The 25903-nt window shown below is 41.0% G+C and overlaps 1 protein-coding gene across 3 annotated transcripts in view; it reads left to right on the forward strand.

The window, feature by feature from the left end:
- The window catches only part of MYLK (myosin light chain kinase), a 250329-nt gene that overhangs the window by 199356 nt on the left and 25070 nt on the right, over window positions 1–25903 (forward strand). For all 3 annotated transcript variants that reach the window (XM_060774888.2, XM_060774879.2, XM_060774896.2), the window contains 5 exons: window positions 1203–1356; window positions 16168–16470; window positions 20551–20592; window positions 20681–20774; window positions 23281–23484. In XM_060774888.2, coding sequence (XP_060630871.2) covers window positions 1203–1356; window positions 16168–16470; window positions 20551–20592; window positions 20681–20774; window positions 23281–23484 — 797 coding nt within the window. The remainder of the gene's footprint in view (window positions 1–1202; window positions 1357–16167; window positions 16471–20550; window positions 20593–20680; window positions 20775–23280; window positions 23485–25903) is intronic.

The following is a 25903-nucleotide window of genomic DNA, read 5'->3' on the forward strand; positions in this document are numbered from 1 at the left end:
ATTAAGTATCTTCCTTTATGGAGCAAACTGTATTTCTTGAGATTGTGTGCGGTATTTCTCGTCTTGAATTTGTAGCAAAGTGTTTCAAAGCACATTTGTAGCTCTACATTACAAAACTGGATTGCGTTCCTCAGGGAATAAGATTTTCATCTTTTTTTTGGTCCTAGTCCAGTTTAATTTACTCTTGTCCAGTCTGAGCAGCTAAAACATTTGCTGCCTTTTCTTACGAATCAAAACAGAAATAAATATTACATTTGTAGTGTGTATATGTATATTCATATCTCCATGTTTTGTGTTAAGTTACAGGCCTAGGTTGCATCTACACTCTATAATTAATGTAGTTTGACACCACTTTAACTGCCATGGCATAATGCCATGAAACCCTTATATTTGAAGTTTGGTAAAGATTATTTGTACTGTTTAACAGAGAAAGCTAAAGACCTTGTAAAACTGCAACTCTCATTCCATTGTATTAACCCATGGCAGTTAAAGTGGTATAAAACTGCATTAATTCTAGATTATAGGTGCAGCCCTAGTTGGGCTGTAAGTATGAAGTAATTCTTAGTTGTGCAAAATACTTTTTTCTTCGGTGGTTCTTTTCCTCCTGTTACAATGAAGTGGAATTCAAGTCCTAAGTAAGGGAAAGTCAGTAGTCCCAACAATGAGAAATCCCGTCTACTCCTCAAACTGCAGAAATGGCAGGAGAATACTATATTTTTAATAATATAAACACAACCTCTGTGTTCTAAGCATGAATAGCTATACTACATGCAACTTAAATATGTTGTGTGGAGCTGAAGTTCAGTTTCTTTAAGCCCAGCTGGTTCAGGTAACTCAGGCTTGTCGGGGAAATCTCGCTCTCTGCTCTCCCCTTGCGGTTACTCCCCAGGAGGACTAAAAGTAAAGACAAATTAAATTGGTGCCACCAAGGGATTTTTGTTTTATTTAGTCCCTGCATAGAGAGTGAGAGGAAGGAAAGAAGGGGCATCTAAACATGAGAGAAAATAAAGGAGCAGTTTTAGGACTGGTGAATCTATCGCCATGGTAACATGGTAAGTAAACTCATGTGTTAGTCCAAGAGTTACAGTAGAGTTGTTCTAGATTAGGCTAACAATAAGATCCAGGCAATGCATAGTTTTGGTTTAATTTGTGTAGTGTAACTTTTTGAATACTTGTCTAAATCTGCCTGTTTAATTTGGCAGATCCAAGAAAATGAACACATCAAAATTGAGAATGCTGAGAATAGCAGTAAGCTAACTATTTCCTCCACAAAGCATGAACACTGCGGATGTTATACTTTAGTCGTAGAAAACAAACAGGGCAGCAGACAAGCCCAGGTTAATCTTACTATTGTAGGTAAGTAAGCTTGATTATGATTTAATGTTTGTCTTCTGTGTTTCTGGAACTAATGTATATTCTGGCTTTGGGTACACAAGCTTTTGTGTTACATAATTACATTCCATCAATGACTTTACAAGAAAGCAAACATCTCCAAGGACACTAATTAGCAAATAACATGTTCTCAGTTAAAAAGCAAAACCCTGTTATCAGCTGACCAGTGTTTTTTTTACTTGACCAGCATCTTTACACACTAATTTAAGCATATAAGAGTAGAATTATTCCAGACTCTTCAGCTAATTACTATAATGACTTTAAAATACTTCTCATTATATCTTCTTTCAGTTTTGAAAATGTTGTTGACTTCCTTCACAGTAGTTATTTATGATAGAACAATAACTTCTCTGTAGCAAAATGCTGTTTATACAACTTTGATTTAAAAACAACAAAAGTGTTGCAATCCTGAGAAAAATTGCAACTTCAGTAACTTATGTAAGGCTTTTCGATCATGCTTGGGCTAGGCTTAGAACTCAGGGAAGCCAAGTTAGGAGGCCACATCAGCTTTTAGTATCAAACATAATATAAATATGAAAATGTGTATATGTACCACCTGACTTTAGAATTTAAATTTAACATCCTTGTGCTCTTGTAACAGCAATAGGCCATGTGTGTCAGTAGACAATTGGCTTCAGTAAGTCTGAATGCTCTAAACAATATAAACCAGAAAGAAAAGTATGTTTTCTCTCTATAGTATTGTAAAAGATTCACTTGCTAATGTTTGCTCAGCTATACAAAAGGAGCATGTGATCAACCATGGTTTGTGTTACCCGTTTTTTAAACTTAAGCCATTAATTGTTTCTCTCACTCTCATTTTAGCAACCACTGTCCCAAGTGGATAGGTAGAAAAGCAAGCAAGGATAGTAGATGTCCCAGTAAGACGGAGGCAGGTGGCTATAAGTTTGGCTACAAGTAAAATGTAATCCCCTGGCACTCCCTCAGAGCATTCAAACTCGATGTTTTTTTAATAGTGATGTTCAAACAGGTTTTGGTTTTTTTGCACCAACAGAGTTGATAACACAGAAAATTATTAATTTGCTTCCTTACATCCCATGGCTTTTAAAAGTCTGTCTAAAGCAGTCCAAATGAGGATCTGGTAGCTATTTCATATCATTCCGAGTGTGCTTCCCAATGTGTGCAAATGAAATTTGTCCTATGCATAGATAATAGGGAGTGTGGGAGTGAAAATTGGTACCCACATAGTCGATAATCCCTTCAATAATCCATGGTTTATACTAGAGTCCATAAACCTTAAAACAAACAAACATGGGTATGGGTTGCGGTTTCTGGCTGGTTAGCAAATCAAGACAAGGATAGATCAATACGTCAGACGAAGCCAGGTTTCACAAAGTGAAATCTGAAAATACAACTATGGTGGCTCCCTTGCACATTTTGGAAAGAGATATCATTTTTAACTTACAGTGTCAATAGAAATTCTACACTTCCTTTTAGCATTTTCTATAAATACTTGTATTATGAGTTTGGTTATATGCATGTTTATTTAATCACAATCAGTTTGGTAATGAGTGCGCATCCATTGATTTTAACTTGGAAAACTTCCACAAGATCAATGGACAGGTGCCAGGGAAATGTATTTTGTTCACAGAAAGAGAAGAATTGGCATGCAGGAGAAGCTCAAGTTTTGACTTAGAATTAATGGACCATCTGACTGTTATATAAGAAGTAATAATAGCCATTAAATCCATACATGAGATCACTTTTATTAGGGAATTCCAGCTTAAAGAGAGTTTCTCTAAAGGATATTTTGAGCCATCTAATGTTACTACTGTATTATTAGAGGATTATCAGCATGTAGCAAGCAAATGTAATTGGTTATCACAGGATAATAAATATGAAAAGTAGATGTAGACATGACACGCAAATGGTAAACAGAAGGCACAGTTTATTTCTGCTTTTCTCCCTCTAGACCAGTGGTTCTCAACCTGTGGGTCCCAAAATGTTTTGTCCTACAACTCCCAGAAATCCGAGTTGGTTTACCAACTGTTAGGATTTCTGGGAGTTGAAGGCCAAAACATCTGGGGACCCACAGGTTGAGAACCAATGCTCTAGACCAAAGGGACCAACTTTGTATCAGGAGTGGGCACGGCTCTCATTGGAAAACTGGGGATAAATTATTTGCTGAGAGTACCTTTTGGAGTAATTTACAAACTTATACTTGTAGAATTGGGGCAAGTCTTTATAGATGTCAGAATTGTCCTTGAGTGCACACAGTGGATTTATCTATGGGCTGTTGTTGAACATTTTGTAGTACAGGTAGCCCCTAAGTAATGAGCAAGATAGGTTCTGTAGGTGTCTTCTTAAGTTGAATGTGTATGTAAATCAGAACAGGGACATTTTTTCAGTGTAACTCCAGCCCAGTAACTCTTACAGGGGCAGAAAGGGAGGTGAAATCTTCTGATCAGGGGCACAGTCAGCAAAACAAACACCAAGGGGTGTTAACCCTTCCCTATGCTATCCAAAGTATATATAAACACTTTGTATAGCATAGGGAAGGGTTAACACCCCTTGGTGTTTGTTTTGCTTTCTGTGCCCATGATCAGAAGATTTCACCTTCCTCTCTGTCCCTGTGAGAACTGGATTTTGAAAAATGTGTCTTGTTGTGGAAAGGATTGATGATAAAGCTTCAGTTGAGACACCTTTTCCCCATGATAAGAACTCTAGAACTCTTCCAGGAGTGAATTTCCCTTTTGATGGGTAGATTTCTCTCATTTCCTGTTGTTTCACACACACACCCATCCTTAACTATAAGGTATTTGCAAGTCAGATGTTTGTAACTCAGAAACTGCCTATATTGGGAAAACTGTCAGGAATCTTGCAATTGCAGAATCCTCCGTGAACTACAAATTCATGTTTACAATAGCAATTTGAAGGGAGGTCTGACCTCTTTTTTTACAAATTAAAACACAGAGGCAGAAAATTTTAATTCAAAATTTCAGATTGTGTGGTTTTTAATTAGTTTTAATATTTGTATGTTTTTAAATTTTATGTTCTTAATGTATATGTTTTTTTTTTACTATATGTCTGTTTTATGTGGTAGCAAATTGTTGTCTATTTCAAGGCTGCTCTGAGTCCCCTTTGGGGTGAGAAGGGTAGGGTATAAATACAGTAAATAATAAATAGATAAAATTGTATAGATACACCTTTGATAGAATCTCTGTGTCTGTGGAAATGAAGTGAGATGTCCACAAACTGATTGCTTATTTTGAGCCATTACGTCCCATTTTCCCCATTCTGGATATAAAAAGTGAGATAGCAAAAATGGAAAATTTATTAAAAGGGGGAAAGAGTATCTTAGCCCTATCCATTTCTGTTTACAAAAGGAATAGTGAAATTTAGATACTTAACCTTAGCCAGGAAATGACTTTATCAAAGAGAAAAGCAGACAATCTTGGGTGACTAAAATGAATCAGAATAGAGAAAAAGGCCAGGTTGTGGGTCATAAAGACCTAGATTGCGAAGTTAGATGTATAGCTGGCAGTATAAGGAAAGACAAAAAGTACTGTAAAAAAGTACATCTGTTTCTGCTGAAAGGCTGTTTTTGTTGGGGGGAAAACCAGGTTTGCATTTTAAGGTTCATTTCCATCCATTTGGAAGAAAAGAAAAAAGAAACAATTTTCTAAATTACGAAGCAGATTCTGAATAGACAATCCTTTTTTAGTGGATTTTATTTCCCATGACAGAACTTTAAGTGGAAAGCTTGGGAAATATTAATTTCTTCCTTGTCAATGCTTTTCATTGGATTTATTTTGTTTTGTTACCTTTTGCCATCACTCATTACTTTAATAGCCATGAAGGCAGCAATAGAAAAGTCCCTTCTCTTAAGAACAAAAATCAGGTTCATGAGTGACTGTAGGGAAGCATTGCTCTCCTTGATCTCAGTTTGTGATCTGGTCAACAAAAGAGAAGATATCCAACTGGTGTCCAGGAGCATGATGTCTGCTGTTGTTAGGTTTTCACCATATCTGCCCCCTTTCCCAACTCCTGTCCCCCAAATTGCAGAATGGGAGAATACTATCATGTTTCTGAGACTTAGAAGATAGTTCCAGGGTCTACAAAAAGCATGAGGAATCACTAAGGTATATTTACCTTAAACCAGTGGTTCTCAACCTTTGGGTCCCCGAGTGTTTTGGTCTACAACTCCCAGAAATCCCATCTAGTTTATCAGCAGTTAGGATTTCTGGGAGTTGAAAGCCAAAACATCTGGGAACTCACAAGTTGATAACCACTGCCGTAAACCATTCTGAATTTAAGCTGTATGCCAGAATGTGAATAGACTTAAACAATTCCAGTTTGGTCCATTTGGGCAATCCCTCCAGTGTTTCCCAGGTAAAAACTTGGACACATATGGTCAATCAGCATAAAGCTGAAGTCAAGATGGCAAAAAATATTAACGAGGAAGAGCACACAGGATAGAAAAGGCTGCCACAATTGGTTTTGCCTGATCCTATTGGAAAAGGCAAGATTCTGCTGTTCTCCTCTCCCTCAGTGAGTTAACTGAGTGCACGTTACTTTTGTATTTTGAACTCAGTTTGGACCAGTTGGTGTACATTGAGGATGAAGGGGAGAATTGGGAGGAGTGAGAATCTTGAAAAACATGTAAGCTGAAAAAGTGGGCTAAAAAGGATTAATTATTACTGTTCTTCAGATAGTTGAAGGGTATGCTATCTTGAAGTGAACATCTCATGATGCTAAAATTGGGTAAAATGAACAAAATCACTCTTTGTCCCAGGAAGTAACTTCCTACAAGACATATGCTTAGCTTTTAAACTTTTAAAGGAAGATAGACGCTTTTGAAAAGTGGTGTTGGAGGAAAATTCTGAGAGTGCCTTGAAGAAGATCCAACCAGTCCATACTTCAGGAAATAATGCCCGGCTGCTCACTGAAGGGAAGGATATTAGAGGCAAAGATGAAGTACTTTGGCCACATAATGAGAAGACAGGAAAGCTTGGAGAAGACAATGATGCTGGGGAAAATGGAAGGAAAAAGGAAGAGGGGCTGACCAAGGGCAAGATGGATGGATGGTATCCTTGAAATGACTGGCTTGATTCTAAAGGAGCTGGGAGTGGTGACGGCTGACAGGGTGCTCTGGCGTGGGCTGGTCCATGAGTTCACAAAGAGTCAGAAGTGACTGAATGAATAAACAACAACAATAGTGAAGGACTTGGGTTAGTTTGCCTTGTGTTCATTTTCGTCACTGTGCTCTATTATGCAAAAGCACTTTGATCCAAAATTCTGAAGCGTACATTTTAGAAGTGTGAGTATAATGATATGATGAAGCCATCCACAACTGAGTAAGGTTGAGATGGTCCTTTGGGCCCTATGGCATCCTTTTCCCCTTGTTCAGTAATGGATGGGTTCAGCATGTCATTGTATTCACTCTTCTAAAATGTAACTTCCCAAGCTCTGCCCTAACCACATCCTGATTTGGAGGCTGAAACAGTGCCAATAATTTGATCTTTGTCCCTTGGAAGAAATCTAACATTTTTTATGTCTTTCCTTTGACTTCTTTTCAAAAGCCTATAGTCAGTCCATTTTAGTAGAGGAATAGATTGCATTGCCTTGACATTAACTGAAATTATCTGCAGACTAGATGTGGTTTATAGTTATTGGAGCCAGAATTGCTAAATGGTCACCAAAGTGGTTGCTCTACATTCCTTGATTGTTATCCAGTAATCTACTCCTTTCAATGCCAGTGGTGATGTCCAAGCCTCAGAACCCAACTGACATAGATAGATCAGGGTATACAGTATTCTGGTTCTTAATATACTGTTACCCATAAAGTCCTGCCCTCTTAGTTTCTCCCTCACAGGAAACACATTCACATGCTTGCATAGACCCCAAATGGCCATGACCATATACATTCCTGAAAGCTCAAACTTCTTTTTTCAGAGATCAACTTTTAAACCATTATTGTTGTGCTGAAAACTTTTAACAGCACTTTCTCTTAATCATCAAAGAAAAAAGAAAGTAAAGAAGAGGCATGAGACACAGTCAAAGTATTGCAGTGACATGACACACAGAAGCTCTTATGGAGAATGAAATGTGGTACCAAACTTAACTGTAATTTGAATATTGGGGAAATATGTTCCTTTATGAGGAAAAAGCTCTGTTTACTATAGAATTTTATAGCTGTAGCAAGAAATATCCTAAGCACTCTCTTGCTCTCTCTGGGTGTGTGTATGTATGTGTATGTGTGTGTGTTTATATATATATATATATATATATATATATATATATATATATATATATATCTTCTTCCTTAGGCGATCCCTCGTTGGACGAGTAAGATGGTCTTCCATCATGGGTTTCCTTGTGGGTCCGCATGTGGCTGTGGAGCCCTATTCTTGCTCTGCATCTTCTTCCGCAGTGAGGGCATTGGTTTCCAGGTGGAAGGCGGTCCCGGTCGGGGTTGGCTTGACGCGCCTTCCTCCTGGCACGTTTCTCTCTTTCACCCTCCACTCGTGCCTCCTCGAATTCTGCAGCACTGCTGGTCACAGCTGACCTCCAGCTGGAGCGCTCAAGGGCCAGGGCCTCCCAGTTCTCAGTGTCTATGCCAGAGTTTTTAAGGTTGGCTTTGAGCCCATCTTTAAATCTCTTTTCCTGTCCACCAACATTCCGTTTTCCGTTCTTGAGTTCGGAGTAGAGCAACTGTTTTGGGAGACGGTGGTCAGGCATCCGGACAACGTGGCCTGTCCAGCGGAGTTGATGTTGGAGGACCATCGCTTCAATGCTGGTGGTCTTTGCTTCCTCCAGCACGCTGACGTTTGTCCGCTTGTCTTCCCAGGAGATTTGCAGGATTTTCCGGAGGCAGCGCTGATGGAATCGTTCCAGGAGCTGCATGTGACGTCTGTAGACAGTCCACGTCTCACAGGCATATAGCAGGGTTGGGAGGACAATAGCTTTATAGACAAGCACCTTAGTATCCCTACGGATGTCCCGGTCCTCAAACACTCTCTGCTTCATTCGGGAAAATGCTGCACTTGCAGAGCTCAGGCGGTGTTGTATTTCGGCGTCGATGTTGACTTTGGTGGAGAGGTGGCTGCCAAGGTAGCGGAAATGGTCGACATTTTCTAATGTTACACCATTAAGCTGTATCTCTGGCATTGGAGAGGGGACGGCTGGTGACTGCTGGAACAGCACTTTGGTTTTCTCGATGTTCAGTGACAGGCCAAGCTTTGTGTATGCTTCTGCAAAGGTGTTGAGAGTGGCTTGTAGATCTTCTTCTGTATGCGCACAGACGACATTGTCATCAGCATACTGGAGTTCTATAACAGATGTTGTTGTGACCTTGGTTTTGGCTTTCAGTCTGCTGAGGTTAAATAGCTTGCCGTCTGTCCGATAGATGATTTCCACTCCGGTGGGAAGCTTCCCATCAACAAGGTGAAGTATCATGGCGATGAAGATGGAGAATAAAGTTGGGGCAATAACACATCCCTGTTTGACACCCGATTCCACTTTAAATGGGTCACTTTGGGAGCCATTGCTGTCCAAGACTGTTGCCATCATGTCATCGTGGAGGAGCCGCAGGATGTTCACAAATTTGCTTGGGCACCCGATTTTTTGGAGGATGGTCCAGAGAGCGCTGCGATTCACTGTGTCGAATGCCTTTGCAAGGTCGATGAATGCCATGTACAGAGGTTGGTTTTGTTCCCTGCATTTTTCTTGGAGCTGTCGTGCAGTGAAGATCATGTCCACAGTTCCTCTGGAGGGGCGGAAGCCGTTCTGGGATTCTGGGAGGGTGTCTTCTGAGAGGGGCAGAAGGCGGTTTGCAAGGATTCTTGCGAGGATTTTTCCAGCAGAGGTTAGAAGGGAGATACCTCGATAGTTTCCACAGTCTGTTCTTTCCCCTTTTTTGAAGAGGGTGATGATGGTGGCATCCTTGAAGTCTGCTGGGATTTTCTCGGTCACCCACACTTTTCCTATGAGCTGGTGGAGTTGGTGTGTCAGCGCAGGTCCTCCCTCTTTAAAGATTTCAGCGGGGATCCCATCCGGTCCGCTGGCTTTGTTGTTCTTTTGTTGGCTGATGGCATTGCTGACTTCTTCCAAACTAGGCAGTGCTGCAAGCTCCTCCCTGGTTTGTTGTTGCGGGATTTGTGAGAGGACCTCTTCGGCCACACTGGAGCTGCGGTTTAGGAGGCTTTGGTAGTGTTCTTTCCAACGTAGTGCAATTGACTTTTGGTCCTTCAGGAGTTTGGTTCCGTCTGATGAGCGTAGAGGCTGTATGCCATGGTTTCTTGGCCCATAGATGACCTTTGTGGCTTTGAAAAATCCTTGAGCATTATGGGTATCTGCCAGGTGTTGGATTTCTTCAGCCTTCTTTGTCCACCAGATGTTCTTGAGTTCTCTTGTCCTTCTTTGGACCTCAGCTTTTGCACTGGCGTAGATCTTTTTCTTAGCAGCACAGTTGATGTCTCTCTGCCATGTTTGGAAGGCTTTCCTTTTCTTGTCAATTAGCTGTTGGATCTCGATGTCATTTTCATCAAACCAGTCTTGATGTTTCTTGGCTTGGTATCCAATAGTTTCTTCGCAGGCTTGGATGATGGAGGTCTTCAGTTTGTTCCAATGTTCCTCAACATTTTCGGGGTGTACTGTGGGTAGATGGTCCTTGAGTGCTGTTTGGAGATGGGCTCGTCTGGAAGGCTCCTGAAGGGCTTGGGTGTTCATTTTGCGCCTTGTCTTCCTTCCTTGGAGTCTGCGCTTGGGAGCGATCTTGATAGCCATCGAGGATCGAATTAGCCTGTGGTCAGTCCAGCAGTCGTCAGCACCTGTCATGGCTCTTGTGAGGAGCACGTCACGGCGGTCTCTGGCGCGTGTGATTACATAGTCTAAGAGGTGCCAATGCTTTGACCGGGGGTGCTTCCATGATGTCTTGAACTTGTTTTTCTGGCGGAAGAGCATGTTGGTGATGACAAGGTTGTGCTCCGCACATTTGGTGAGAAGCAGGATGCCATTTGAGTTGCTGTTTCCAACTCCGTCTTTTCCGATGGTCCCTGGCCACAGGTCGAAGTCTCGCCCGACTCTTGCATTGAAGTCCCCCAGGAGGATGATTTTGTCCTCCTTAGGTATCCCCGATAGGATGGTGTCCAGCTGACAGTAGAATTTCTCCTTGATGTCTTCGTCAGCATCTAGTGTTGGTGCATAGGCACTTATGATGGTTGCCCGTTGGTTTTTGGCAAGATCGATTCGGAGGGTTGAGAGACGTTCGTTGATGCCAGTGGGTACTTCGGTCAGATGTTTCACCAGATCATTCCTGATAGCAAAGCCAACTCCGTGCAGTCTTTGGTCTTCTTCGGGCAGTCCCTTCCAGAAGAAGGTGTAGCCTCCTTTTTCTTCCTTCAGCTGTCCCTCTCCTGCTCTCCGGGTCTCCTGAAGGGCTGCTATGTCGATGTTGAAGCGTCCCAGCTCCCTTGCAATGATGGCAGTTCTGCGTTCGGGGCGTTCACTGCCACTGTTGTCCATCAGAGTCCGTACGTTCCACGTACCGAAGTTCATTTTCCTTTTTTGGCCGCAGGGTGGTGACCCCACTGGACGCGGCAGTCCAGTCAGGGATAAGTGAGGCAGACTATGTTTAGGGCACCTTTTCTAGCCCCCTCCCCGTGTGGGGTGAGCAGAGTGGGTCCTCAAAAGGGCTGCTCAGTCGCGGATACAGCTGCCGAACTACTCAACTGCCTCGGACCTTGAGGTAGAACGACTGAGTCCGTACCCACCGCCCATGTGCCAGTCTGTGACTAAGGGCTTCCAGATTTCACAGTCCTGCCCCCGTCGCCACTCGCTGATCGCCATGGGGCTTTGGTTGGTTTGTTTTTTTCTTGGAAGACGCCTGTGCGTGGGTTTTTTTAATGTGTGGAGGTCAGTGCACAACTGATCAACACACAGACTTCACAGAGTGAGGTTCCACTGGTGATGTAGTTTAACACAATGACCGTGGCTTCTCAGTCTGTTGCAGCCTTCTTCCGCCTTCGCAGCCGTTGTAACATGTACCATGTTATCCTCCGCCTGCTCCGCCGTTGAGGTCTTTGGGTCTTCGGACTGTGCTTGGTCTGGAACCTCCCCCGCAGCCACTCCTGGGAGTGCACGACTCCAGTTGTTGTGCCTACAGGTTCATCGGAACGCGCAAGCCCCCTCACCACGACAAGGTGACAGTCCATCGAGGGGGATATATATAGAGAGAGAGAGAGAGAGAGAGAGATGACTTACATGTTTTCCCTTATCCGAGTCCATGTTTATACTAAAGATAGAATTCATTAGCATCAATATGGAATGGTGCCTTTAAATTACAGCTCTTTCCTCCCTTGGAAATATAAGCTGCACAGTGTGTGTTTTTCCCAGTGAAAAGCAGAATGGTTTACAGTGACCTCTAAGCCCTGTGAGTGGTAACATAGAGTTCAGTTATGGCCTTTTATGGTTTCATTTTTCTCCCACAGATGAATCTCAAGTGCAGCCTTTGCCAGCAGTGTCGGCATGGACATCATCCAACAGGCTTTTGCAGTATATTAAATACCTTCTCTGGCTAAACAGCCCAGGCCATGGAAAGGAATTAATTGTTGCTTTACGTCTGCTCTTCATCTGGCAGGGAAATATTGCAATAGCTAATAATAGTATGGAATGGTAATATGATCAGTCAAATTAAAATATAGCCAAGGTACCGAAAGGAAACTACCTTGAGGACGCAGCTTCCTTTCTGAAGCAACTTTTCAGTTCTGGCAGAGAATCCCTAAATGGCTGAGTCTTTGTGAGCAAACCTGGCAATGAATATTTTGATGCTGTTAGCTAAAAGAACTGTAACTAGTACAAGAATGGGCATCAGGGTTGCAGAAGCAGAGTTGTGCATAGAGATTTGCATGCACAATTGCTTACATATTGTGTTGCCATCCAACATAAGTGTTGTGTAGCATATTTCCTCACATTGATATTATTTACACCATCCAACCTCAAAATAGGCTTACCATCGTATTTGGGCCATGCTGATTGGGGGATTCTGGGAATTGTAGTCCCAAAAACTTTTTTTTGCTGAGCTCTGTTTTTCCCCTTCCTGAATTCATGTAGAACCCCTGGAAATTTTAATATCATTAATCTGAGCCAAATTAAACATGCTGAATGCACACAAGTTATCCATTGTTCCAAAATACCTCCCAGACACATTTTTTCTGGAGCACGCAAATGTGGTGCATCAGAAATAAGAGTTTTGAAGCCAGGTCTTACCCCATGATACATTCAAGGAGATTTCGGCAAAAGATGATTCCAAATGTGCAGTTCTTTATGCACATGTTTGTTAAGGTGGTAAATCCTTTTCTGAATGTTCAGAAGGTTTTAAAACAACTGAGTATGCATTCTGCTTTTCAACCTTTTGATTTCCAGTAATGGTTGTGCCTCCAATAAGAAAGGAATTATGCCATGTTTGGAACAAATGCTAATCCTTTTTGGTGAAAGAGGGACAGAACATCAAAATGAAGCGTGGGATTGGTGTTAAGTGAATCACTTAGTTGTAATCTAGAAGGAAAGTTTGTTCAGATTTTTGAGCCATGGTATAATTATCTTGGTAGGGTTTTTTGTTCTAGTGCTGCTCTCAGTCAAAATTAGAGTGAGCCAAAAAGGTCACTTGTCCTTCACCAGATTAATCTGGCTCCACTAACGTGTGTGTGTGTGGCTTGCAGAGTGCATTGAACCCACTCACCCTTTCATGCGCCAATATAGGCAAAACCTCTATTACATCCCCATCTATCTAGTAAAGGAGGGTAGTTCGCTAGAGCTGCCTGCAATGAATACAAGTTTCTGTAAAAAGAAATCTCAGCCTGAACATTATCTTCTGTATTTGTATATTTTTGCATGCTGCCAAAGTTTTGTTCCTATATTTAAAAGTGGTAACATTATGGTACCATAAGATAGGACACTAAAAAGCTTCTTAAAATAAATTACAGATTTTAAAAGTTGATTTTGGAACTTAGTTCTACAAATCTAATCAGTATAAAAAGAGGAAAACATCCATGTCCCTCCATCATAACCGAAAACCCTTTGTTGGTTTGAGGTCTGCTAGTTCTCAAATACAATACAAATTAGTCACAACATTAGCAACCATAAATAATTTTACTTGCTATTTTTCCAGCTGTAATGATTTTCCCCATTGCTTCAGGATGTTCTGAAATGCAAACACAAGAGTACATGTAGGGACAAACAGTACCTTTGTGTTTGCTGCTGCCATTTAGCTTTCAGCTTCCTAGAATCAGATCTCAACAGGCTGTAAGCACTGCAGCTACTTAGTGAATATGTTTGTGATTCTAGAGTTAATCTGTGTCAGTTTATAGTATTTTCCTCCACAAGGTGATATGTTTGAGGGACTGGCATGGTAGAAATGCCTTGTTTATATTTTTAAAGCCTTTTTGTTTACCATTCAAGTACAAATCCTTGGAGAATCCATATGCTATAATCTTAGGTTTTTGAAACAGTTTCATCATTATTTCCTAATTTGTCTACTTCTAGAGTTTTCAGTTTGTATCTCCCTTGACTATAGCTAGCTAACTTCTCTGGGGTTTTTTAACCATTGCTCTTTATTTTAAACTAGCTTGGTTACCTAGCGTTGCCTGGGTTATTAGAAGTAATTTTTTGATTTTACAAAATGTATAAGGTTGTGGGTATGCTACAACACACATCAAGCCAGGTTAACCCCCTGAAATTCATTAATACTTAAAGTTTGTCATGCTGGGCAAGTTTGCTCTGGATGCATTATCAATGTGCTCTCTGACTGCAGAATGAATTACAATTCTCACGATGGTGGGTCAGTCCCGTCAAATCCCTATAGTATGCTCAGTTGGTCATGGGGGTTCTGTGTGCTAAGTTAGGTCCAGGTCCATCATCAGTATGGTGCAGAGTGTTCTTGGATTGCAGATGAACTATAAATCCCAGTACCTACAACTAACAAATGTCAAGGTTAATTCCCCTCAAATCCCACCAGTATTCAAATTTTGGCATATTGGGTATGCATGCCAAATTTGGTGCAGATCCATTGTCAGTAGGGGTCACAATGCTCAGTGTAGGTCACAGTGTAGGTTTAAGTGGACGAACACAGAGAGTGCTCACTAATGCTTCCTCTTCATCTTGGAAAGAAGTGACAAGTGGAGTGCCGCAGGGTTCCGTCCTGGGCCCGGTCCTGTTCAACATCTTTATTAATGACTTAGATGAAGGGCTAGAAGGCATGATCATCAAGTTTGCAGACGACACCAAATTGGGAGGGATAGCCAATAGTCCAGAGGACAGGAGCAGAATTCAAAACGATCTAGACAGATTAGAGAGATGGGCCAAAACTAACAAAATGAAGTTCAACAGTGACAAATGCAAGATACTCCACTTTGGCAGAAAAAATGAAATGCAAAGATACAGAATGGGTGACGCCTGGCTCGAGAGCAGTATGTGTGAAAAAGATCTTGGAGTCCTCGTGGACAACAAGTTAAACATGAGCCAACAATGTGATGTGGCAGCAAAAAAAGCCAATGGGATTTTGGCCTGCATCAATAGGAGCATAGTGTCTAGATCTAAGGAAGTAATGCTACCCCTCTATTCTGCTTTGGTTAGACCACATCTGGAATATTGTGTCCAATTCTGGGCACCACAATTCAAGAGAGATATTGACAAGCTGGAATGTGTCCAGAGGAGGGCGACTAAAATGATCAAGGGTCTGGAGAACAAGCCCTATGAGGAGCGGCTTAGGGAACTGGGCATGTTTAGCCTGAAGAAGAGAAGGCTGAGAGGAGATATGATAGCCATGTATAAATATGTGAGAGGAAGCCACAGGGAGGAGGGAGCAAGCTTGTTTTCTGCTTCCTTGGAGACTAGGACATGGAACAATGGCTTCAAACTACAAGAGAGGAGATTCCATCTGAACATTAGGAAGAACTTCCTGACTGTGAGAGCCGTTCAGCAGTGGAACTCTCTGCCCCGGAGTGTGGTGGAGGCTCCTTCTTTGGAAGCTTTTAAGCAGAGGCTGGATGGCCATTTGTCAGGGGTGGTTTGAATGCAATATTCCTGCTTCTTGGCAGGGGGTTGGACTGGATGGCCATGAGGTCTCTTCCAACTCTTTGATTCTATGATTCTATGATTCAGTGCAAGGTGAACTACAACTTCCATCATGTGGAATCAATCCCACAAACATCTCCAATATGTTTAGTTGCTGATTAGTTCTGCTATGTTTGTTGTGCAGAATTGAAAAGAATAGGAAAGTTTCTAGTTTAACTGGGACCTTCCTCCAGCAAAAAATGAGGTGATCGATTTGTCTGCCAACCCCCAAAATAAAGAGACATGAGAATAAAAGACACAACAACCAAGTATTTGGGTTCAAATTGGACAACTTTTATTTAACGTTACCTATTTAAATTCTTAACCTAACTTAAGGGTGTCAGGAACTGGTGTATCCAAGCCCAGGTAGGATCACTACCCGATTCCAAATAAGATTTTTCGGGCGAAGCACCTGGGTTTCCTGGTAATTAAACCCAGACCACCACTAAGGGAAATGAGTGAGGAGTCTCTCCCAAAGATCTTGCAACCAGACTCCTTCCATTTCAAGGCCATTTAACTTCACTTCACCCTTCAACTAAACTTACAGGTGAGTGGTTAACTTAATGGCCTATCACCCCTTAAGGGGGTGCCTTAGGTGCACACCGACTAAAGGATTTCCCTATTTTCCACCACGGATTGGGGGCAAATGTCTATTTTGCCCCCATCCCCCACCAATTCCTCTCACATTCTCTTCCATAATTGCAGATAAACCCGATCCTCCAGCGGGAACACCTTGTGCGTCAGACATCAGGAGTTCTTCCCTCACCTTGTCATGGTATGGTTCTTCTTATGATGGTGGAAGTGCAGTGCAGTCCTATACTGTGGAAATCTGGAACTCAGTGGACAAGAAATGGACAGATCTCACAACCTGCCGTAGTACTTCCTACAATGTCCAGGACCTGTTGCCTGACAGGGAGTACAAATTCCAGATCCGAGCTGCTAATGTGTATGGAATAAGTGAGCCAAGTCATGAATCTGAGCCAGTAAAAGTAGGAGAGAAGCAAGAAGGTAAGCCTTTGTCACCATTAAGATTGTGATTGTGTTTGTCTATCGTTGGGCCTCCACTTTCAGTGCAAATGATTTCTTTTCTTATGCGAAATCTGCACAAGTTTACACTGATTTTCTGTGATGTATCTACTTATGGTCTGCATGATTAGACAATTCAAGGTTTTTATGTGGGGCATGAACATATCAGAGGGCATGGGTTCCAATACCTTGGAAAGATATCTACTGTATTTACTTGAATCTAGTGCGCCATCCAATGTAATGCACACTTCCATTTTCAAAACCCTGAAACCAAAAAACATATTTGCTGGCAAATGTAATGCACAGGTTCAAAAAGTGCACTCTTTGAAATTTGGCCAAAAAAGATGTGCATTACTGTTGCTATCTGCTGAAAGCAGCTTCTTTAAAAACCAAAGTGTTAGGACACCAAATCTTCCAGCAATTGAAAAGAAAACCAGAGAAATAGGAAACCTTCCCTCAAGGAGCCTCACCGGTTCATCCTGCCTCACCTTCCTTAGTTGAATCTATACTGTAAATGAATGCAGTTTGACACCACTTTAATTGTCCTGGCTTAAGTCTATGGAATCCTGGGAGTTGTAGTTCTACCAGTTCTTTAGCTTTCTCTATCAAAGAGGGCTGGGGCCTCTGCAAACTATAAATCTCAGGATTCCATATATTTAACAATGGTATTCTCAGTATTATCAGACAGCATGCATGCTTACAGTATAGGATAGGTGCATCTTAGGGCCCTTCCACACAGCCATTGAACCCAGAATATCAAGGCAGAAAATCCCACAATATTTGCTTTGAACTGGTATATCGGAGTCCACACTGCTATGTATTCTAGTTCAAAGCAGATAATCTGGGATTTTATTCAGCTGTGTGGAAGGAGCCTTGGGTGAATCTGCACTGGAATGAATGCAGTCTGACACCATCTTCACTGTTATGATTCAATGCTATGGAATCATGAGGGCAGTAGTTTACAAGGTCTTCAGCCTTCTCTGCCAAAAATGCTGGTGCCTCACCAAACTACAACTCCCAGGATTGCATAATACTAAGCTGTGGCAATTAAAATTGTTGTCATACTGCATTAATTCTGCAGTGTAGATGCATCCTAGGAAGGCTATGCTGCGGTCCTAGACTTTAGCCTCCAAATCTCCTTAGAGCTGCAAAAGGGAACCACAAGCAAATCTCATGGAAAACTCCCCTGACTTACTGAAAGGAATTATGAGGACCAAATACTCCAAAGGCAATCACCCCCAAAAATAGGATCTAGAATCTGTACCTGCATGCAGGATTCTGGGGCTTGTAGTTTAGGGAGAGGTTTTCCCATTCTCAGTAAGAGAAGCCCTGGGCACACTGAACTACAAGCCCCAGAACTCTGCAGGTTTTAAAGTGGGACAGGAAAGTCCTATCTGGTTTTGCTAGGAAAAGTCAGTGTTATTTAATGTTTGAAAAGGAGACCCTCAATGGTAGGTTATATTTCAGGGAAGGAGTTGGAAATAATCACTTTGTGGTTCTCCCTTGGGCAACAGCTTCTGCCTTCTCCTTCTCTCCCTCCCTCCCAGTCGGGGAAGAATGCTGGACTTCTGACATTTCCCAAAGTCTTCCATTTGACTTCACCTTCTGAGGGCTCTCTCATACAGTCCTACATCCCAGAATATAAAGGCAGAAAATCCCATAATGTCTGAGTGTGCAAATATTCTGGGATTTTCTGCCTTGATATTCTGGGATATAGGCCTCAGTTTTCTCCCTCTCTCTACCTCTTACTCCTTCCCTCTTTCCCATCCAGCTGGGGAGGAAGACCGGGATTTGGAAGATTTGCCTTCAGCTTTTGATGCTTTTCTCTTTCTTTCACAGGGAGAGAAAGCAGCTCAATTTCTCTTCTGTTTCCCAAGTTAGGAGACATGAGAGAAATGGCCAGGAAGTGACAGTGGCACCATTTATCTTTGGTCCCCAACTTAGGGCATGAAGGAGAAATAGCTAGGGAAGAAATAGCTTGTGCCATTTCTCCTCCTCTCTCAGCTGGGAGAGGATCAATTGTGAGGCAAAGGAGAAAGGCTTGGGAAGGGAAGCCCTGCTCCATCATCAGGAGAAGGCTGGTGAATTTGCTAGTCTCAGCCTGATGGAGGGGCAAAGGCACCGTTTGGCACGCAATTGCAATGCACCATCAGATCTAATGCACGTCTCAATTTTGGCAAAGCAATTAAGTCAAAAATGTACATTAGAGTCAAGTAAAATGATTTAACTTAGATTTGGGGATTTTGGTTGAATATTAGTTGTTAACATTCTCCTGTCAGATCAGTGATACAGTTGAGGAGAGCTGGTGTAGCACAGCAGTAGCACAGCAGTTAAGATCATGACCTGGAAGTATTATCTCAGCCATGATTTCATTCCCATAGCTAAGCCATACTCATCTATTGAAAGTTCCTATTTTAATCCCTGATCTCTCCCACTTAATCCTCAGTAACCGGTGTGTGCAAGGGGCCAGTTTCCCCCTCCTAGGCCTGCAGCCGACCTCACTGCCTGGGCAAATATACTTTCAGAGTCCTCACACATATTCTGAACTGGTCCCAGAAACAAATTGATGGACCAATAGATTTTGAATCCTGTTAAGTCATGCACACAGCAGAAAAAAACAAAATGCAGACAGCTATGTGATGGAGATTGGAGGGCAGTCCCATGTTAAATCAATCATATGAAGATGTTAGTGTAGAATGAATGTGTCTAGGTCCACTTTCTCCAGAAGCAACTGTTAAAAGGCACTTGTGGCTACCACATCTGTCTAAGCATCCAATAGCAGCATCGGATGCAAAAGCACTGGGCCTGAACTTTTAGGGTAATTGTCACCCCATCAGTTTATCAATAGGAGTTATTGTTTTACAAGAGCAAGATGTTCTAGGCAGGTAACATTTGATTATGCAAAGGGGACAACTTAGGATGGGAACCATATATGCTAAATATATTTTAAAATTTCAGTATTAGACCTGTAAAAGGCCTGTTGGAAAGATTCTGTCCTTATAATATTGAGGATTTATACATTGGTTTGGAGTGCTCACTGGTTTTCTAATCACTTGATCTGTGTTCATAGTTACAAAAGCCATGCAGAATGGATCGACATCCTAATCAGCTATTCTAAGTGAGTCTTTAAGCCTGCAGATGTAGCCTGTTGAAGGCTACCTAGGAAGTTTGTGGCTGAGGCAAGATTAGAAGCAGGGATTTCCAGATTCTTAGTTCATCCACTTAATGTAACACCTACTATATTTAATTTGATTTCCTGAACAGAAAGATATGACCAAGCAGTCAAAAATTCTACACAAATCCGATTTTAGATTCTCGGAATTTTAGGAGATGACATAGTTGGAAATGAGACAAATTAGGCAATAGATGCCAAGAATAAAATAACATGTGGTAGCCCTACACCTGTGATACATTGCACAAGGCTTAATCATATTCCTGTTAATAAATGTACAGTGGTGGCCCCTTGGCTATGGAACGCCCTCCCCAGTGACATCAGGCAGGCCTCATCCCTTCTAGGTTTTAGAAAAAAAGTTAAAAATATGGCTTTGCACACAAACGTTTGAAGAATAAGTGACTACGGGCTTCGACATGGTTTGAATATGAATTATTAGCAAGGATCTTAGATTAATAGAACTGTGCACTTTATATGTTTTAATCTGTTTACTATTTTAATGTGTTTATTGACTAATTATTAACTGTTTTAATGAAGGGGGTATATTATGGTTTTTACCGGTATTGAATCGTACCGGAGTTGTAAACCACCTTGAGTCCCCTGAGGGGGAAGAAAGGCGGGGTATAAATGAAGTAAATAAATAAATATATAATACAGGCTTCATGACAGCTATCAGTCTATTCATGATCCATCTGTTTTGTCTATCAAGAAAATTTCAGAACCCAATAATGAAATTTAACATTAAGTGAGCATTCACAAAACTTATGATGTTGATGTGTTTAGTCCAGCAAGAGGCCTTTAAGAGAGAACACGTCTTTTCTTCTTTTAAATATGGTATAAGGAGAGATTGCTTGTGGGATATATGAACATATTTGTATATTTGTTAATAGGTCCCAAAGAGGAAGAAGAGCAAGCCGAAGCATCAGATGATGGTAAGAAATTTACTGTCTCAGACCTTTTGTATTTCTCTCATGTGAATCTAATTATAATTGCATGAATTTTTCACCTGTCACCTTCTAGAAGAGAAAGAAACAGAGGTTGATTATCGGACTGTGACTATCAACACAGAACAAAAGGTTACAGAATTCTACAATATAGAAGAAAAATTAGGATCGTAAGTTTAACAATATTTCTTTTGCACTTGCTGTTGTAGGGATGCTACATTGTCTTTATGAAAATGAATCACCATGTTGTCAACTTTATTCATGCTTGGCCCTGGTAACAATTCCTGCAAGAAGTTTAATCTAGTTGGGAAATGTAGTCCAAAAAACTAACTTTTCCACTCTCTCTGGGTACATTTTATCCAAGTGCAGCCATTGAGATTTAGCCTCCTTTATACATTATCTTGTCAGTTTCTCTTATTTATCTCTGTTCTTCCTTGCTAGCTTTGCCCTGCCTTTCCAAGTGGTGGTGGTTGTTGTTGTTGCTGCTGCTGCTGCTTTTAGGGAACTGAGCTCTTGGTTCATTAGAGAAGAATAAAAGAATGAAAACATAACATACATTGTGTTCTCTATAGCTCTCTGGCCCTTCTTTTATTTTGTCATTAACTAGTTAATGACAAAATTTTCAGACTTCTGGTTTCTAACCTGACCCTCAAGCTCTTTCTCCATTTCTCTCTGATTATCATGATTGGTACTGAAGAAGGGGGGCAAGCATCCTTTCAGATTGATATCATCTCCCCATCCTGATTGCTGTATCCTTGTGGTTACTTGAAGTGAGGCAATGTTTCACATATAAATTGTAATGGATCCATATAGTTTAATCTCATGTGTGTGTCCCCCTTTCTTTCAGTACTCTAAAAGCTTTTGGGGAGATAAAGCAGGGTAATAATAATAATAATAATAGAAATCCAGAAATGCCTATAGTGAAGATGGAGCCTATAAATATATAAAGACCTATCAGTATTTCAAACTAGCTTAATTTGTGCCGTGCAGTTTGATTGAATCCTCCGTTTCCCACCATGCCCTTTTACAGCTTCATTATATCCCCTTAGGAATAATAAGATTAAACCTTTTCCCTTGCCATTAGGAAAGATCCCTCACTAGGATTAGTTGTAATCTCAAAGCATAAAAGCTAAAAGTTAATAGCACCTGCTTAGAGGAGGCTAGCTCAAAATTGCCTGTCTTTGGCTCTATGGATACAGCTTTCCTGCCCTTCAGGAACAAAGTTCTCATAAAATGTATTCCTTAGGCATGAACACCCCCCCCCCCCCTTGGAAGGCCTGGCTTTTAACCAGAAATGCTGAATTCTGTCCTATTGAGTCTTTTGCCTTTGGCATACATTAACTGGATCAACCAGCCTTCTGCCAGTGGTAGTAGGATCTCAGATGTAATACTGCTTGGCAGATATGAAACCTATAAAATACATGTAATGAGTTCTTAGGCTGTGAAAACCCACTGAATTCATTTCTGCATAAATGTATGATGGGTCACACATTTTAATGCACAGTATAGATTCAAAGAATTGGAAGGGGGCCCATAGGCTCTCAAGTCCAACTTCCTGCTTGATGTTAGGCTCACATACTGAACCCCAGCTAGAACAGCAAGTAGTTGTTCATCCTCTTTTTGAAGATATCAACAGAAAGAGATTCTACTGCTTCTCTGGGTAGTTGGTTCCATTGCAAAATCACTCTTGCCACCAGGAAGTTTCTTCTAATATTCAATCAGAATCTACCTCCTATAATTTAATGCTATTAGACCTGGTTCTACCTTCTAGGGCAGCGGAAAACAAACCTGCACGTGTTCCCAGTTGGGCCAGCTGCAGAGGAAAGAAACATTGTCCAAAAAACGGATGAGGCTCCAGAGGTATTCCTCCCAAAACTGTTGGAAGATTCTTCCACATCTCCAACCAGCATAACAAAAAAGAAAATACCCTGCTATGAAAGCCAAAAATATCACATAAAGAGACATGCGCCACCATGTAGCACTCTTGATGCATTTCAGACTGAACTTTCTTCACTTTCCTTGTAAAGCTTAAAAATGCTAACTAGCACTGTTTCATTTTTGACTCAGAAAGATTCTGGAAATGCAACTGAAATAATACATTGATGCAGCTGTCTTCTAGCCATATCAAATGCAAATGATTCTCAAAAATTAATTTCTTGAGTATGGGAGGATACTACTACTAGTAGAAATGTGCATGCTTTTCACATCAAAGGCTTTGGTTCTCAGTATCACATTGAAAAGTTCATACATTGTGTGTTATTGAAAACCTCTGCTTGAGCCCCTGAAGGCCTCTGGCAAAGTAAACTAAACTGGACTAGTTTGGCATCTGACGAAGTGAACCAGAGTTCACAAAAGCTTCTGTTAGAAATTTCTTTTTTTCAGTTAATCTCAAAGGCACAACAGGTTTACTTTATATATTTTTAAAATGGGTTAGGTTGGCAAACACAGAATCTAACTTTTGTATAACTATTTCACCATGTACTTATTGTATCTTCCCATGTGACTCCTTGCTCACTGATTTTAGTGCCTTCACATCTTCTGAGACCAAGATTCACAGGAGTAATTCCAGGGCATCAGACAGCTTGTTCTGCTTTTATATGTACATGCACAACATGTTGTGTATTGACCCATAAACACGAGTAAATGATTTCATAGGAATTATTCTGCACTTTTCAGGGGGAAATTCGGACAGGTTTTCCGGATTGTGGAAAAGAAAACTGGAAAAGTTTGGGCAGGGAAATTTTTCAAAGCCTATTCAGCTAAAGACAAGGAAAACATAAGGCAAGAGATTGGCATTATGAATTGCCTGCACCATCCAAAGCTTGTCCAATGTGTAGATGCCTTTGAAGAGAAAGCAAACATTGTCATGGTCTTAGAACTGTAAGTATGAACCAAAGGAAAGTGTTGTTAAAGCCTTTCATGGCCGAAATCCCGGGGTTGCTGTGAGTTTGCCAGGCTGTATGGCCATGTTCCAGAAGCATTCTCTCCTGACGTTTCACCACATCTATGGCAGGCATCCTCAGTGGTTGTGAGGTCATTCAATGCTAATCAAGGTGGCTAATTGCAACATTCACACTTGCCTCAAGCTGACAAGAGTTCTTTCTCCCACCCTGGACATTCCACAGATATGTAAACCTCCCTTGTCTAGTTTCCAACAGACCTCACAACCTCTGAGAATGCTTCTGGAACATGGCCACGCAGCCCAGAAAACTCACAGCAATTCAAAGAAAAGTACTTACATTAAAGTGCTTATACTCTTGGAATCGCAACCTTATATCCTTACAAAGGTTTCTTGAGACTCTAATATGAATGTTCTCCTTCTTTTCACTGTATATGACATTTATTTTGTTCATTGTACTCTGTTTATTGATTTCCAAAACTGCCTGTTTGCATATCCATAGCTTGGAAATTTATTCTTAAGGTGAATAAATGTAATGACATGCTGCAGTTATCTGTCACTGAAGCATGGTGCTGGATACAGCATTATTCTCCACAGCATTGTGCTACCGCTCCTTAATTGTGTATTTTAATATTGTGTCATTGCCTTCATTCTTCCTAAAAGTAGCTTCCCAATTTCTTTTTAATACCCATAGATTCCCATCCCCCAAGATGAATTACAAAAGATTAGTCCTAGGAGCATTTCTGTTGAATCATTCACTTTTGAGGGCTGTTCTGTTCTCTGGAGAACTTTAATCCAGAGGATGTCAGATGCAATTTCCAATCTGGAATGGGACACCTTCTTTCTTAAAACAGGAAGTTAACATTTCTCCATTCTTCAGGTCCACTATAGGTCTCCTGATATAAGATTGTTTTTATTACAGACGAATTAAGTTGTGTTATATACTGTTTCCATATTTCTCACATACTGCATGTATTTATATATGCAAGTCTATATTTTTCAGTTAAAAAGTGATCCCAAAAGCCTGTGTTGATTTATCCATGGGTCAGTGTCAGTATCTAACTTAACTTTTGTCAAAACAGAAACTCCCCCTCCCTCTGATAAAAGACCATTTTGAATTCCTAGGCGGGAAAATTGTGGTGGTGGTAGCCATGGGAAGTGGCCCCTGAGGCAGTACTGACATTTTCCCGTCTCTGCAGAATGGCCCTTGATTATCTATGGGTCATATCACAATCTACAATGTTGGCACTAAAGCCTTCCCTTGACATACATGAGGTCATTTTATACACCAATATTGGGAGTGCTGACTGGGGCAGGAGGGTGAGAAACTCAGTTCCATAATTTTCGGTGCCTGCTATTTTCTATTTTACTCTGTTAACAGGGAAAGAATGGAAAATGTCAATGTCTTGGTCACAAGAGCCAAATATTAAGATAATTCTAATATTCTCCAACCTGGTGCTCAGAAAATTTATAGATTACTTGAATTCTTCAGGGGAAAGATGAGGGTTTTAACCCAGCATATCTGGAATGATTCAGGGCGGGCAAGGCTGCTCTGAGGCCCCATCTACACTGCCATATAGTGCAGTTTAACTGCATTGCAGTACATTATATGGCAATGTAGACTCATATAATGCAGCTCAGTGCAGTTAAACTGTATTATATAGGAGTGTAGATGAAGCCTAAGAAAATGCTGTACAGATTTCCCTTTCCTCCCCCTATCCACAGCCCGTTGCCTGAAAAAAGCAACCATAATTTTAAAAGTTTTTAAAAATCTTATTTTATTAATATTTGAAGGCTTTTTTTTTTTGCTTAATGTGTGAAGACAACAATATTGATCCCATAACCTTTGCAGGCATGACTGGTAGGGATGAGAGACAGGGCGCTCTCAATGCTGGCTCCTCGGCTGTGGAACTTCTTCCCTATTGGGATTTGATCGACCTCTTCCCTCCTGTCATTTTGCAAACAAGTGAAAACTTGGCTTTGGGAGCAAGCATTTGGCCCAGCATAATTATCTGTGCAGTACAGTTGGAATTGATCCTGGGTTGATGAATATGATTATTTGACTATCTGGCTTTAGATGCATAATTGTTGTTTAATGTGTACATATGTTGTTTTAATGTTGTCTTAAATTGTTGTTTAATTGCTTTTAATTGTTATTGTTGTTTGGGCATGGAACAATGTCAATTATGTAAGCCACCCTGAGTCCCCTTTGGGGTAAGAAGGGCAGGATATACATGCTGTAAACAAATAATGGCATGGCACAGGGATGTAATCATGTTATGTAACTTCTTTGTGAATTGAAGATTTATTTTAGACATAATAATTGACCAAGTTGCAGATAGTGGGTAAAATAAATTATATATACATATAAAGCCATCCTACTGAGGTTGGAACCAAGAT

This window comes from Anolis sagrei, chromosome 1, assembly GCF_037176765.1.
Source record: "Anolis sagrei isolate rAnoSag1 chromosome 1, rAnoSag1.mat, whole genome shotgun sequence".
Lineage (NCBI taxonomy): Eukaryota > Metazoa > Chordata > Lepidosauria > Squamata > Dactyloidae > Anolis > Anolis sagrei.